Raw genomic sequence first — 15,836 nt, forward strand, 5'->3', positions numbered from 1 at the left:
TTTCAACGACCATGAGTGACACTTTCTCGCAACCAATATCCAGCAATGAAAACCAGGAAAACATAAATATCAGCTGTTTCACCCATTTGAGCATCAAGACATTCTAAGAAGATGTTAAAACTGATGGAAAGCCCCAGAAACTGAAGCACCTTTGTTCTCTTCTACGCTGATCGTACTGTTAAACAAAATGAAGACTCAGATCTGCACCACTCGTTGATAGCGTGTGCTGCGCCAGTAAAAACAAAAGAATGTTTCTGTAAATTTTAGCTAAATCAGTTATTGTAATACGGTCAGATTGTCTATTGGAAAAACCGGCGCAGTAAACTTGCCACTTGCTCATCTCGAGTACAGAGGATAACATAATGACTGCCATAGTGGGGGATAAAAAGAGAAAGAGGCGATGAGGACTGTTTCCAGATTTATTTGGTCTCCTCACATCATCGTTGGCTGGGGTACGGAAAGTAGCCACGGTGCTGACTCCACTATCGAAATGTTGACCAGGAGCTCTTTCATTTCTTGTTTTGCTCTGACAAATGTAAAATAAGAAACTTTACCTAATCGCTTTCTTGACTGCTCGGCCGCCATAAAATGAGCAAAGGGACATCACTATTATTTAAGAGCATAGTTTTAGGAGTTCACAGTTCTAGTTATAAATTCACTTACTTGAATTTGAGGCAGGCGAAAAGAGCAACAGGTGCCTCGGCCCGGGCTGGTACATGCTCTCAGAGTAGTAGTGCAGGCTCTGGTCGGGCTCGAGTTCTGGACTCCTTGTCCAGACGACGGAATCATGACTCTACTACGCACACTGCACTGCACAGAGCAGGCACCAGGCGGACCGAAAGGGGCAAGCAGCACCTATCTTAGCTACAGGGCAGCAGCAGGCTCACAGTTGTGGCACACACGGCCTCTCCCTGGCTGCACGCATCGGAAGTAGTGGCTGCTCTGACGTCACACGCTGGAGCTTTTTAGCAAGCAGCAGGTCACGTGCGACGGTGCGCCGCGCTTGCAGTTCAAACCGCGGCCGTGCTGCACTGGCCTGTTGCGGCGGCCTTTATAATGTATTTGGGGACACTTCGAGTGTCCCCAAATAAATTTTAAAGGCCGCCGCTACGGGCCAGTGCTGTGCGGCCGCCGCTCTCACAATAGTGCCGCCTGGGGCGGACCGCCCCCCCACGCCCCCCCTTAGCTACGCGGGTGGTATGGCGTATGCAAATATGCTATTTACTTCCTAAATTAGCCTAAACCCGACACCCATTTTGAAACCACATCTATTTTTTATGCATGCGCCTCTCTGCCTCCCTGTTATTTACAAAGCCATTTCACATAAATTTACTCAAAGTCAACTTCTGTGCAGAACGTCACAATAAAAATGAAAAAAGATGACTTTGTTTAGCAACTGGTTAGCACAGTGTAGTAATCGTAAACTACCTTTATTTTCATTATACAATTTATTCATCCATGCCTAATAGCTATTGTGTAGGTCGCATAGAATTCCAACATATTATGTGCAATTCACTGATACAGTAGCTTCGATTTGACAACAGCAAAGCGTTTGGAGTTTGTCTCAGCTCGATGCCTTAGCTCTCTACACAAGATTGTTTTTTTGAAACAGCTGAAGACAATAATGTATAGTTTCACTACAAAGGTACTGAATGTGCTTCTCGGAAGCGCAATGTTTGTATTCTTCCTCAAAGTTCCAATGTGGGTTGAACTAGTACCAATTCTGACACGCACCACATTGAATCTACTGTACAACAGATTCCTGACTATTCTACTGTTGATATTTTGTGTTACAAAAAAGCACTGCCTAAAAAGTTTGCTGATTACATTTTGCAATTTCTTTTTTATTTCTTTTTTTTCTTGAAGGATACCTTTATTTTCCTTATAGAATGTAGAGTCATTCAAGTGTAATAGCTATTGTTTATGTCACATGCAACTATAACATGTAATATACAATTAACTGATGAAGGAGCTTACGTTTGAATACAACAGAAGTGCTTCAACTTTTCATCAGCTGGATGCCCTAGCTCTTGCACCAGTGGGTCCAATTAAGGCACTTAAATAAAGACACTTTCTATATAATTTCCAAACTCCATGCCTTTATTACACACACCCACTTTCTTCCACAAACCTCATTTCACCATGTTTCTTCTGTGGCATTGCAACAATCTACATTGTATTCTTCATGATTATTTCTTTATTCCTGCTTCCTAAAACACTTCATTCGAGTCTACAGACTGGTAGGGGTGACTAGTTTACTTCCCACTCCCTGTATATTATAAGCGCACACTAACACTACTTACACAGGTATGCTACAGCGGCCACTATCCTACAGCATACCCAGCACATCACTTTACAACAATAAACTCATGACCAAGACCCTTCTCCCTGCCAAATTTGGGGTAATTCCGTTCACCCATTCGAACTGTAGCCTTGTCTAAAGTTTCCTATGGAAATTAACATTGAAAAACACGTTTTGGGATCCCCCTTGATAAATCACCCCCAAACTTTCAACACAGGAGCTGATCTCAACAAAGAATTAGTTTTGAAAGTTTAGTGAAGATTCGTCAATCGGCGCCAAAGTTATTGGGAATAGAATGTTGCCATTTTCCTATGGCACCTAGGTCCTAACTATAACTACCTTCTGGCGACCAGTAGGTAATATATATATATATATGTACACAAACACATGTGGACAAGGCTGGGGGACAACCAAAACATGTTATGTGAAGCTCAGTAAACTTGAGTACTTGCAACATCTCTTCGTGTCCTGAGAGTGTGTTATTTGTTTAAGAGTGCTGTGATCGTGGGAAGATTTTCTGTCAGTGACAAAATATAAAATAAAATTAAATGAATATCAATAAATACATTTATTACAAAAATAAAAAATAACATTAAATTAACACAAAAAATTGATAAAAATAAATAAATACATTTTCTTCATGTGCAGCAACACTTGAAAGCCTGAGTTTCTAAATATTTATCCATGAATGTACATATGGGACTTTATATAATACAATTTTATCTCTCTTTATTACTTTCCATCTACACGCATACCTTTATTATGTGGTCATGTATCTATATATTTATTACTTTAGGCTCACTCTGGATAAAAAAAATGATCAACTCTCTCCAATTCATTACATTATGTCTCAGCCTATACCTCTTTCAATATATCCTCTGCCTCCACTCTCTGATTCATCACAAACCTCATTTTACTATGATCTCCCAAATAAACCTTTATAAACTCTTCCCTCCTCTATCCCTTTTACTCATCCTAAACCTGATTTTACTACCACTACTATCTCCAAATGAACCCTTTATAGACTTTTCCCTCCTCTATTCCTCCTTTATCCTATTCAATCCAACTAACAAATTCCCATGCCCACCACTCAAATTAACAATTTATATTTCTCTACGCTAATCCACCACTAATCCATTTTGGGGTGCGCAGTCGCGTGCTACTTGCTGAAAAGCACTTCAACGCCTCGTCTAGGGTAGAAAGAGCATAACAAAATTATTACAATTGCAATCTGAGGTTCTGATTTTTGAAATACCAGTTATAAATTGCAAAAGGTGATCAGAGGGCAGAATATTTCTGGAGGGTACTTTTATGATTATAGATACTTATTCTTTTGAGTGTTGGCTGTTTCACTGAATAGATGTTCTTAGATGTTTTATGCTTATCTCCCTTCTCTTTCCAGATATCTATTAAATTCAGATCCTTGTTCCTTGCTTTTTTTCTGCTACTACCCCAATTTTGTATCTTGAAATAAGACCTAGTGACCTTAGTGACGGGGTGACTTTTATTTTAGGGGCTTTGCACTCTATGCCAGTCTCCAGATTGTCCCCTAGTTGACCTTTTTTATTATTAACTTAATTCACTTGAGTCTTTAAGGCTTTACGGGTGATTCTTCTAGTAATCCTAGGGACATCTGGCTGTTTTGTAACAGATGGGAGACTTGCCTCAAGAAATTGGCTATTCCTAAGGCAATAAGAGGACCTCCCTTTACCGTCAAGATTGCCCAGGAGTAATCCCAAACCTGCGTATTTTTTACTTGGAGCTATATCTCCAGCAACACTTTGATGAACTTCTTTCTGGGATTCTTGGGATTTTTCCTCACCCTCTCCGAGGGAAATCTGCCCTGACTGTAGCCCTTTCTTTTTATTTGAAATAACCCCTGCAAGAGCCACGGTGTCCACACTGACTGAAGGTGAGGAGACTGCATTATCAAAATTCAGGCTTGACCCCTCCACTTCTGCTGTGGGAAACCTCTCTAGGAAGTTCTCCCTTTGTTGTAAAAGAAAAAGCAGGGGTGTCTGGGCTTCTAGCGCATTTATAGGAGGAGATACAAGGTTAAATTCTGTATCCGAGGGGGCTTTCGAAAAATTACAGCCTTGCTCCTGTTTTAACCTATATGCTATACTAGGTAGAGTTCGATGAATTAGGTTGCAGCCACAGCGCTCTGGCACCTCGAACGCTCCAACCTCCTCGAATATTTCGAACGCTCCGAATCCTCCTCCGATTTGACCCGAGTGTGCAGCAGGGCTGTCTCGTGTTGCTTCCCCAGCCTTCCCCCGAAAGAAAACAGAGATCCGACTCACTGCCCTTCTGCAGCTACATTGCCGGGCCCCGGGGAAAGCAGAGTCGCAGACTAGTCTTTCCCCGGGGTCTTTCGCGCAGGGGATAGGCCAGGTAGGGGAAGGGGAGGAGTTAGGGGGTGGGTATTTAAGCGCGGGGGAGGAAGGGAACTTTCTCTTTTCTGCGCCTGGCACCATCAGGAGGGAGCTCGAAAGGAGTTAGTTAGGACTTAGTTTCTGTGAGGCCTAGTGCTAATTTTGGTGGATTTCGCTCGGAGCTGTTTCACGGCAGCTGGGTTTTATCTTTTTCACTTGTTTGTTTCTCTTGCTTGGGTAGGATGTCTGGTGTGTCTGCGGAACAGGTCCGTGAGGCCTTCTTGCTGCTCGCGAGGGCCGGCCGCGACGACCTTGTTAGGCCTGGGGTCCTGGATCAAGCCTGGGTGGGGGCCACCAGGGGCACGCGGGCTGCCTCGGCCGGGGTTCAGGCGGCGGTGTTCGCCTGCTTGGAGGACGAGCCGGAACATGAGGGGGGGTCTGGGGTTAGGAGGGGGGGCGGTGTTCCCAAGGATACGGCGAGGGGCGGGAAGCGCAGGACTACCTCCGCGCGGCCTTTTCCCCCGCTGGAGTTTTTGCCTGTGGCCTCGGGTGCGGCCGTGATGGCTGCGCCTTCCGCGTTTCCGCTCCGCGGGCCCCTGCCGGTGCCGGCCGGCGCCTTGCAGGTGGAGGGGCAGGCGGGAGCCCCGGCCGGGCCTGCCGTGGTCCTGGTTGGGTCCCCGGGTGGCAGTGGGGCCCCTGGGCCTTTGGTCCGCCTGTTGGACGACTCTGTTCCGGGGGACGGGCCTGGGATTGTGCTGCGGGAGTCAGGTGAGGTGTTGGAGGAGGCCCCCATTGACTTGTCCAGGGGTTCCAGGGCAGGCACCCGGCCGTGTTGAGGCCGGTGGCGCCTGGGGTTTTGGCAGGCCGGAGTGCTTCGCCCGCTCTGGTCCCCATGGGCGGCCCGGGTTGGTTGCAGGGTTTCCAGCAGGTGGGTTTCTTTCCCCGAGGGGGTGATTTCTTTGGCTACTGCCCGCCCCCTCCCCCTCCGATATGGGGTTCCGTTTCCTGGGAGGAGAGGTCACGCGGGGAGCGGATTTTGGAGCAGATTCAGGAGGTCAGGTGGGCGGAGGAGACGAGGGCCAGAGTGGGTGCAGTTTGGGGCCATGAGATTGAGGGTCCTCCTACCCCCACCTCTGAGGAGGAAAGGGAGGCGGAGAGGCAAGAGGAGGAGGCCAGGAAAGCCAAGGTGAAGAAGGCAGGGCCGGCCGCCCCCCCTCCGAGGGGAGCGGCCGGAGCAGGGATGGCCGGTACGGCTTTGAGGCCCGATGGTGCCGGGGCCCGCCAGGTTCGAGCGACCTGGGGGGCGGGAGGGGATCCAAGTCGGCGGTTGTCGGCAGAGCCAAGGGGGGCCTTGCGGGGTGCAACACGGCTCCGAGACGCAGGCTGGAAGAAGTAGGGCAGTCCGCGGCGGCTGTCCCTCCTCCGTGGGATCGGCCGACTTCGGCACGTGGCGCCTCTGGAATGCGTGGCCGTGGGTGTGTGCAGAAAGGTGTGAAGCGTGCGGTGAAGGAGGGGGTCTGCGAAGAAGTGGATCCGGAACCGGTGCTTGAGCTGGATTACAGTGATGAGAGTGAGGAATTGGAAGAAGGGGAGGTGCGGGATGACTTGGAAGGCGTAGGCGGCGCAGCGGGAGACAACGATCTTGGTGTGTTGCAGGTCGAGACCGGAACGAAGAAGAAGGCCGGATCGATGGCGGTCCGGGGGAAGGAGTCCAGAGGAAGGCCCCGGGAGCGGATGCCGGCACTCACAGGTGAGGGAGCCTGGTGGGCGTCTTGGGATGACGCTCCTCGGGGAGGGGAAGGTCGGAAACGCACCTGCCAGTCGGTGGGTGTGGGGGATGGTTCTGTGAGGGAGGGGGAGACGCCGTCCGGCGGTCCACCTGCGGATGGTAAGAAGGTGGATGGTAAGTCGGTGACTTTGGGGGTGCAAACGGACAAGAGTGATGGCAAGGAGGAAAAGGGGGTGAAGGTTCCTAAGAAAATGCCTTACATGGGGTTGGCGATGCCTTTGGGGTCGCACTTGTCGGAAAAACTGAAAGAGAAAATATGGAAACACGAGTTTGTGGATGTTTTTAAGTTGCTTCATCGGGAGGTCCAGGCTAAGGAGGGCTCCAAGGAGGAGGAGTGGGAGTTGGCGAGGCGGCCTAGGGTGCCGATAACTATGGAGAACTAGACGTCGGCCTTTCTGATTTATGCCAGTGTGTATTGCCAGAGGTATCTGGACCGGGCGATTGCGCTGTTTAAATGCATGGATATCATTCGCAAGGCCCAGATGCAGTTTGGAGGGTTTGCATGGTTGAGCTACGACGAGGAGTTTCGGGCCAGGGTTAGCGCGGATCCGGAGAAAAGTTGGGGCGAGGTGGACCAGGAGCTTTGGATGCAGTGGATGGCGTCTTCGCACTCGTCGGCGTCAACTCACACAGCCAGTGGTTTGCCGGTGTTGTATCGGTCTTTTCCGCCGCGTCCCGCCCAGGGCGGGGCGGGGGGTGGAACAGTGCCCAGCACCATTGTGTCAGGTCAGCTGTCCAAACCCGGGGTTCCCGCCACGGGGGCATGTTGGAGCTACAATCGGGGTTTCTGCTCTCGGTACCCATGTAAGTTCAAGCACGAGTGCTCGAAGTGCGGCGGGAAACACGCCCTTACGCAGTGCCTCACGCTCACCACCCCCTCCGAGCAATGGAGGAATGCGAGGGGACGGGGCCAACCTGGCCCGAAGGGCGCCTACTCCGGTTAGGGTGGAGGCGATGGCCCCTTGGCTCGCGTGCTCTCCTGATCGCGAGGCCGCGGCGCGGCTCTTCTGGGGTTTCACTGAGGGTTTTCGGGTGGGCTACCAGGGTCCCAGGGAGCGTCGTTGGGCTGAGAATCTGAGGTCGTCGAGGGAGTTGCCGGGAGTGGTTGCTGCGAAGTTGGACTAGGAGGTGGCGGAGGGGAGGTGGCTGGCCCGTTTCCTGACTGGCCGTTGCCGGATCTGATCATTTCTCCGTTGGGGGTGGTGCCCAAGAAAGAGGAGGGGGAGTTCAGGATGATTCACCATTTGTCGTGGCCGGAGGGGCAATCGGTGAATGACTTCATTGCAGAGGAGGACTCGAGGGTGCTGTATGCGTCGGTGGACGATGCGGTCCGGCTGGTGAGGTCGTGTGGGCCCGGTACGGAGTTGGCGAAGTGTGACATTAAGTCTGCTTTCCGTCTCCTGCCTTATCACCCGGCGGATTTTGCGCTTTTGGGCATGCAGTTTGGGGGTGCCATCTACGTGGACAAGGTTTTGCCCATGGGGTGTGCCATCTCCTGTGCGCTGTTTGAGCTTTTTAGCACTTTCTTGCAGTGGGTCATGGTGCGGGTGAGTGGGTGCTGTGAAGTCACTCACTACTTGGACGACTTCCTCTTCCTGGGCAGGGCGGGGTCGGGGGATTGCGGCAGGGCCCTGTCGCGTGTCCAGGCCTTGGTCTCGCAGTTTGGAGTGCCTTTGGCGCCAGAGAAGACGGCTGGTCCCAGCTGTTGCCTCACATTCCTGGGGATTGAACTGGACTCGGTGGAGTGGTTGGCGCGCCTGCCTGCGACCAAGGTGAGGGAGATTCTTGCATGTCTAGAGTGGGCTGTGGGGGAACGGCGGATCCCTTTGCGGGCGGTGCAGAAGCTTCTGGGTTTCCTTAACTTTGCGTGCAGGGTGGTGCGGGCAGGGCGGACGTTCTGCAGGCGGCTCGGCATGGCCATGTCGGGGGCGGTGCTTCCGCATCACAGAGTGAGGATTTCCCTGGGGGTGAGGACGGATTTGAGGACTTGGATTACATTCTTGCAGGATTTCAACGGAGTGTCCTTGGATTTTGATGAGGAAAGGGCAGTCTGGCAATGCCAAATTTACTCTGACGCGGCTGGGTCGGCGGGGTTTGGTGTTTTCTGGGATGGACGGTGGTGTGCGGAGAGCTGGCCGGCCTCCTGGATCAAGCAAGGCAGGAGCATTGCCTTTTTGGAGTTCTTCCCATTACTGGTGGCACTGGTGGTATGGGGGGAGGACTTTCGGAACAGGACGGTGCTCTTTCACGTTGACAACATGACGGTGGTGGAACGGTTAATAATCAGAGGGCGAGGGACCTGCGAGTGCTGCGGCTGTTGCGCAGATTCATGTTGGCGTGCCTGCAGTTGAATGTGGTGTTTCGGGCCAAGCATGTCCCTGGGGCGAATAATGACATTGCGGATGCTTTGTCTCGTTCGCAGTGGCAGCGGTTCCGACACCTGGCGCCGGGAGCGGACGCCTGCAAGACCGAGCTGCCGGCCGGCATCTGGGCCTTGGGGGAATGAGGATGATTGGTCTGGTGGAGGGTTCGCTGGCTCCGACCACGAGGAGGACTTATCGTCTGGCATGGTCTGAATTTAGTACTTTCATGGGCTGGACGGTGGATGGTGTCGTGAGTGGGGAGTCGGCTGTGGTGGAAGGTCTGAGGGGTTATGTGTTGGCTTGTATGGACCGGGGGTTGACTGCAGCTACGATCTCTGGGAAATTGGCTGGAATTTCCTTTTACTGTGTTTTGTTTTTGGGTTTTGACCCCACCAAGGATGTGGTGCTGGCTCGCATGTTGCGGGGGTGGGGCCGGGAGAGGGGGGCCGGGGGGGCTGCCTGCGGGAGGCCGTGACGTTTGATTTGTTGGTTCGGCTGGTTGGGGTGTTGCCGAATTGCTGTTATGACCAGGTTGAAGTGGGCCTGTTTCGTTTATGCATGGTATGGATGTTTTTTGTGGCGTTCCGGGTGTCTGAGCTGTTGGGCACGAGACGGGGGCGGGCAGGTTGTTTGAGGAGGTGCGTGTGGATGCGGGGCGTCTGGGGATCTGGCTGGGTCGCTCGAAGATGGATCAAGTGGGCAGGCGCAAATGGGTGTGGTTGAATGAGTCTGGCGGGGCGGTTTGCCCGGTTCTGGAGTGGAGGTCTTTCTTGGGGTCGGCTGGGGACCGAGGCGGCGAGATTTTCTGCCATGCGTCTGGTGCGAGAGTGACGGCTGGCCAGTTGTTGGCGGTGCTGCGTATGGCTTTGGGACGCTTGGGGATTGATGGAACTGGTTACGGTACTCATTCCTTTCGCATTGGGGCTGCGACTGCGGCGGCTCGCCTGGGTTGGTCCTGGGACAGGATTAGGAAGATTGGGCGTTGGAAGTCGCGCTGTTGCGAGAGGTATGTGAGGAAGTAGTCTGGTCCCAGGCAGGTTGTTGGTGTTGCACTGTTTTGTTGCCTGTTCTAACATCTTTTTCTTCGTAGGTTGCGTGGGTGGCCCGGGCGGTAGGACGGTGACTTGGATCGTTGGGCACTCATTCGTGCACTGGGCTTCCAAGTATGCGGACCAGCAGGTTTACGGCCGTAACCTGGGACTGAAGGGACAATTGCACGAGGTGAAATGGTGGGGAAAGAGCGGAATGCGATGGGGGGCACTACTGCCCTGGCTCGCGAAGATGGTCCCACAGAGGGGATGCCCGGATTTGCTAATCATTCATTTGGGGGAAAATGACCTGGTGCAACTGTCTGGATTGGCATTGTTACAACTTATGCAAAGGGACTTGGAAGTGTTGAAATCAAGGATGGCGGGGGCCTGCGTTGCCTGGACGGAGCTGGTCCCCAGAAAGGTGTGGAGGGGAGCTATGAAACATGGGGCCATTGAGAAGGCCCGGAGGAAACTTAATCGTGCAATGAGACTCTACTGTGCGGACAGGGACGTTAAGGTCATTGCGCATCCTGGGATTCGACTGGAGGAGCCTTTAGCTTTTAGGGAGGACGGTGTGCACTTGTCTCGGCTGGGCAATGCGTGGTACATGATGGAGTTACGGGATGTGGTGAGCAAGTTGTGGAACGAGTCTATCTGGTGTCGACGGGAGTAGCTGTGCAGTGACGGACGGACGGCCCCGTGGGGGGGTGGGGCAGTGAACCGCCCTACAGTGGGTTCACTGGTTGGCAGGATTCGAAGGGACAGGGGGTCAAGAGCGGGCATACCCATCCCTTGGGGGGGGAGTTGGCACAGGACGGACAGAAGCGTGAATGGAAGTTTGCAATGACTGGGGGCTGGAAGACAGTGATTGACGGGAAAGAGAAGGGTGTTTGCAGCCGCTAGGGCTTGGTGATGACGCGGAGTGAATGAAACGAATGGGGGGGGAAGTGTGAGTGGGGGTTTGCTGTTACTGTTATTGTTGATTTATTGTTATGTACAGATTCGCAGTTCTGGTCTAATAAAATGGCCTTTTACGCTGACACTGCGTGGTCTGTTTATTGCGCGATTTGCCTCTGAAGCCGCCTCCCACCAACTGATCCTTGAGCGGCGTGCAGGATTGTTGCTGCCGCGGGAATCTCACCTGGCCGACATTGCTCTCTCCCCCAGGTATGCGGAGTCCGTTACGGTAGCCCAATCCAGTATCCTGACTTGACCTTCAACTAACATTTCGTACACAGTAAGTTCACATAACCCCACCGCGCCGTCTCTTTGCGCTTCAGGTCCCGATTATCTTTTTTTTTATAAAGCAAATTCAGCAAACTCAGCACTGCTTAGCTCCTTCCGTGACACCATCCCCCCAAGGGACGCCGCAGGCAACGTAGGGATTTTACTCGACTGCATCAAGGGAGGTTTTCAGATTTCCAGCTTCCGATTCCTAAATCTTCTAAGTTTTCCCAAAAGTGTAATTGCTTTAACGCTAACAGAGTTTTGGTAGTTTTGATCGTAGCGCCTTCATCTTGCAGCGTTTTCCAGCCTCATTAGGCAAGAGAGGCAAGGAGCTCACGACCGGCTTAGCGTCCGGCCGCCATCTTCCCCCCGACCTCCTCCTCTTAGATGTTTTATGGCAATTTTCAAAAACTCTTCTTTCTAAAGAACATTATTAAAGGGATCATATGATCACCACTACAGGTTCTCTGCCTTTATCAAAACGTTCTTAAAAGAATGTAATTCAACACTGAATCAGCAAGTAGATTTACATGAGGGACACTGTTGTGTAGATTTACTTTATCTAGGGTACTAATAATGCAGAATGGTAAATATTATATTTCTCAATTAGGTTTGGAGTGTTTTTACCATTGTCTTTGTCTTTCATTAAAACTTAGTGTAATGAAGCGCAAGTGATCTGTGACTGTTTGATGGTAAGCAATATTTTGTGGAGGTTTTATGGATAATTTGGCCTACAAAAAGAGTTCATACCAGCCAGAAGGCCTTATCTGCATTTTAAATATTCAATTTTTGGGGACAATTATTAGATCTAATGTATCGTCAGCCAAGTGGGTGGCAGATGTTCCACAATGTGAAAGTGAGAGGGATGAGAAAAGAGACGTTAGAGGTCTAGCCTGAGGATCTTTTTCTTTGTCTTCATGGATATTAAAATTGTGGGGACTATAAGTAGAGGGTGCAAAGAGGTGAATTCAATTTGGATCCCAGCAAAGATCTTAATAAAGGCTGTCAGAGAGTTTGGGTTCAATCAAGAAGCATGAAGGTCATGAAATGTTTTGCATTAGGATAATTCTTGATGATAAGGAATTCAGAATCTGTTACGAAGAAGGGATACTTGAGAAAGGTATAATGTTAGATATAGAGAATGCAAGCCCTCCCCTTCATTTATCTTCTTTGTCAATAGGTGCACAGTGATTTGAGGGTGGTGTAGCTTTTTTAATATATGTATCCAGGTCACGTTTATGTCACTTTTCCTTAAAGTAAGCATCTCTAGGAAGAATTCTGTAATAGTGTCACCGATTTCTGTGGTGAATTTAGGTGCTTCTCTATAGTTAATATAACCAGTCTTAATATAATTGTCTTCAAGCAAGTAAAATGAGAGATTAAAGGTTTGCATATGTATCTCTGAAAGTGGACAGTTAGAGCTGGACACACATTGGTTCATCCTCAAAGTAAGCCACATTTTTCCAGGACAATTAAGCAGGATGCTAGTGAGCTTATGAGAGACACTGCTAAACATTTGACTGCTTATGGTATTTTTGGGAAAGGCTATATAGCGCATATTTTAAAAGGTGACAGTTTGTGGTTTGTCCTGATCAGAATAAAAATTGATATCAGGAAGTAGACAGCTGCCAGAACTTACAGTGTGACCAGGTTTCCAGGCACACTGAGGGTGGCAAGGTTTGTGTGAGAAGTTAACTTTATGAGCCAATACATGGATATGAGGACTGATTGTTAACATTCCTAATACATTTGGAATTAGATTCCTTACTAGAAATGGAAAGCAGGGAGTGTTCAATGTCAATGGTTCTGTGCTAATGTAGAACTAGTATTCTTCTACATTTGCCATATTAAAGGAGCAGATGGAAAAACAACAGCATGTTCGGTCTCCGGGGTCATACGGGTGCAGTTTGGCTCAGACGTGCTTGCCTCTAGCGGGCCTTAAGAACATCGTCCTCTGCACAATTGCTGTTTAGACATGCAGCTGATCCATTTTTAGGTTTAAATCTCTTTCATTGGTTTTCATGACACATAGATCAACATATAAGCCAACTTGCATTATGGCCATCGAAATGCAATCCCGCAGAAGGATTATTGCTTTTGGCAACTATACAACAACATAAATAACAACCACCCCCCCCCCTCCCGCCCCCCACCACTTCCCTCTGTGTCGGTTGAGCATTCTTGTGCAGTGCACTTCAGTGGTTAAATGAAAGATGGCCCCTAGGGAAAGGGTCCTACTGGGGAGCAGAAGTGTTTGAGTCAGCGAGCTTGGGTGGGTCCGCAAATCGCAGCAATCCCAGGTATTTGGGGCAGGTTAGTTCCGTGAACTCGGAGGTCAAAAGTTTGAGAAAGGCTTCCCACAAGTCATAAAATGAGGCAACAGGGTGTACAAGGGATTCTCCATCCCCAATATGCCCCACAGTCTATGGAGCCGACCTAACCGAGTACGGGCGGTCGTGGTGCCCCAGTGAGAGAGTATATTTTGTAAGGTTGCCCCCAGGGCGAGAGCCATTTGCGTACCCCTCGGAGATTTAAGTGGAAAAATGATTGGGTTTGGAAGGCCCAGGAAAATATACACCGGGATGCGTGGAATTTGGGTGGCAAAGTGTGAATCAATATCATCCAGGATCTGCTTTCAATAATCCGCTAGAGAGGGGCAGTCCCATAACAGATGGGTAAAGTCCCCAGCGAGCCACAAGCTCCCAACAGTGAGGGCTACGAGAAGGTTTACCTCTATGGAGCCGGGGAGGGGTCAAATGCCACTAGGTAACTACTTTTGTGGCTGTTTCAATGGAGGCTACATTACGTGCCGTCCGTCGAGCCCTATAATAGACGTCTGACCACTCCTTCTGCGTCAGTGCTGAGGCGCAGTTCCCCCTCCCAACGTAACTGACCAGGCATTTTCCCAGTGTTGGGAGCGTATTTGGTAAACTTATACAAGTCCAATGTTAGATGAGAGTCAGTGTGTCTCGTAAGCAGCCACTTCTCAAATAGTGTAAGATGTCTCTCGGCACCTTCCCACACTGACGCCCGGGAACAAAACCGGACTGATCCGGGTCTATCAACCCGGGTAGGTGGGGAGAGAGTCTCTGTGCCAGGATCCCAGTAAACATTTTTAGATCCACATTAAGGAGGAAAATTGGGCAAAGGGATGCACACATGTGTTTATCTTTCCCCGGTTTAGGGATCATCGTATCTGTGCTTCTAAGATTGAGGGCGGAAGAGGGTTGGAGGTCCTGATTGAGTTGTAGACCCGCACCAGCAGTGGAGCCGGGGTGTTGCAAAACGTTTTATAAAAGGCGGAGGAGAATGCATCCGGGCCCGGGGATTTGTGAGGTTTCAGTAGTTTGTTCCCCTCCCTGCTGATCCAGCACCATGGGGATGCAGGATGTCTGCCTCTGAGCCCGTAATCTGTTAGCTAAGAGTCCCCAACATAAAAGGCATGCTTTAATCGAAGGGCGGCATATTCAGCTCTGTCTAAATCTACAAAAGTAAAAAGAAAAATGCAAAAAGAACTGGAGTGCCATGGTGAGCAAAAAAATGATGTATTCAACCCATATCTCTTGACTGGGGGAGAATGTTTTAATTTGTTCTGCATTCCATCCATCTATTGTGTGTCTTTTGCTTTCTCGCCCTAAGTGTGCAGGGTATGCCTAGACGTGGGTCCCGGGCTCACTGTACCGCTGGGTTCAAGCTATCCTGGTTGAAGAGGGGTGAAACCCCGAAACCAGTCCTAGGATGGTTGTTTGCTGTCCAGGGAGGACCTGGCTTAGTAGTTCGGGCTGGACTGTTTCCATGAGGCACAGGGTCAAGACTGATTTGCATATGGCCAGGTCTGAACTGGGGTGGCATTGTGAGCAAAAGAATGATGGATTTAACCCAGATCTCTTGACTGGGGGAGAATGCTTTGATTTGTTCTGCATTCCATCCATCAATTGTGTCTCTTTAGCTTTCTCCCCGTAAGTGCGCCGGGGATGCCCAGACGTGGGTCCCGGGCTCACTGTGCCACTGGATTCAAGCTATCCTTGCTGAATAGGGGTGAAACCCCGAAACTCGTCCTAGGATGCTTGTTTCCGGTCCAGGGAGGACCTGGCTTGGCAGTTTGGGCTGGACTGTTCCCAAGAGGCACATGGTCAAAACTGATTTGCATATGGCCAGGTCTAAACTGGGGTAGCATGGTGAGCAAAAGAATGATGGATTTAACCCAGATCTCTTGACTGGGAGAGAATGCTTTGATGTGTTTTGCATTCCATCCATCAATTGTGTGTCTTTTGCTGTATACATCTAGGCCCGCTAACTGTGCCATCGCACCCGTAAGTTGTTTCCAGACCCTGGGCGCTCCTGTCCGCTGGTGAATGCGCTCTAGCTCGACAACCGAGCTCATTAATTGTTCCCTCTTCTCCCTCCTAATCTTGTTATCCGCTGCCGCTATCCCCAGGAACTCCCCTCTGACTACCGCCTTTAGCATGTCCCACGACATCGCCGTTGAGATGTCCGGAGAGTCATTGAGATCTAACTAATCAGTTATGGTTTTGGTGACCTCCTGCACTACCAAAGGGCACTGCAGCATTGTCTTGCGAAGGCGCCAACAATGACAAATGTATGACATTGCAACACATACATTTACAATGCATGCCTTTACAACGCATTTTTTAAGTTGCAACATCCTTTACAACGCATACATTTACATTGCATACCAATCCACCAACTTTTTTTAAACTACTCTTACAACGCATTCCATTACATCGC

General features: G+C 50.2%; 1 protein-coding gene across 1 annotated transcript; it reads left to right on the plus strand.

Moving 5' to 3' along the window:
* Nucleotides 1-6,366: 6,366 nt before the first annotated feature.
* LOC147717586 (uncharacterized) lies at nucleotides 6,367-10,533 on the plus strand. Its single transcript, XM_086919866.1, has 2 exons — nucleotides 6,367-6,427; nucleotides 9,920-10,533. Exons 1-2 carry the CDS (start codon nucleotides 6,367-6,369, stop codon nucleotides 10,531-10,533), a joined length of 675 nt encoding a protein of 224 aa, XP_086775992.1.
* Nucleotides 10,534-15,836: the final 5,303 nt, after the last annotated feature.

This window comes from Lissotriton vulgaris, chromosome 5 (assembly GCF_964263255.1).
Source record: "Lissotriton vulgaris chromosome 5, aLisVul1.2, whole genome shotgun sequence".
In the NCBI taxonomy this organism is placed as follows: domain Eukaryota; kingdom Metazoa; phylum Chordata; class Amphibia; order Caudata; family Salamandridae; genus Lissotriton; species Lissotriton vulgaris.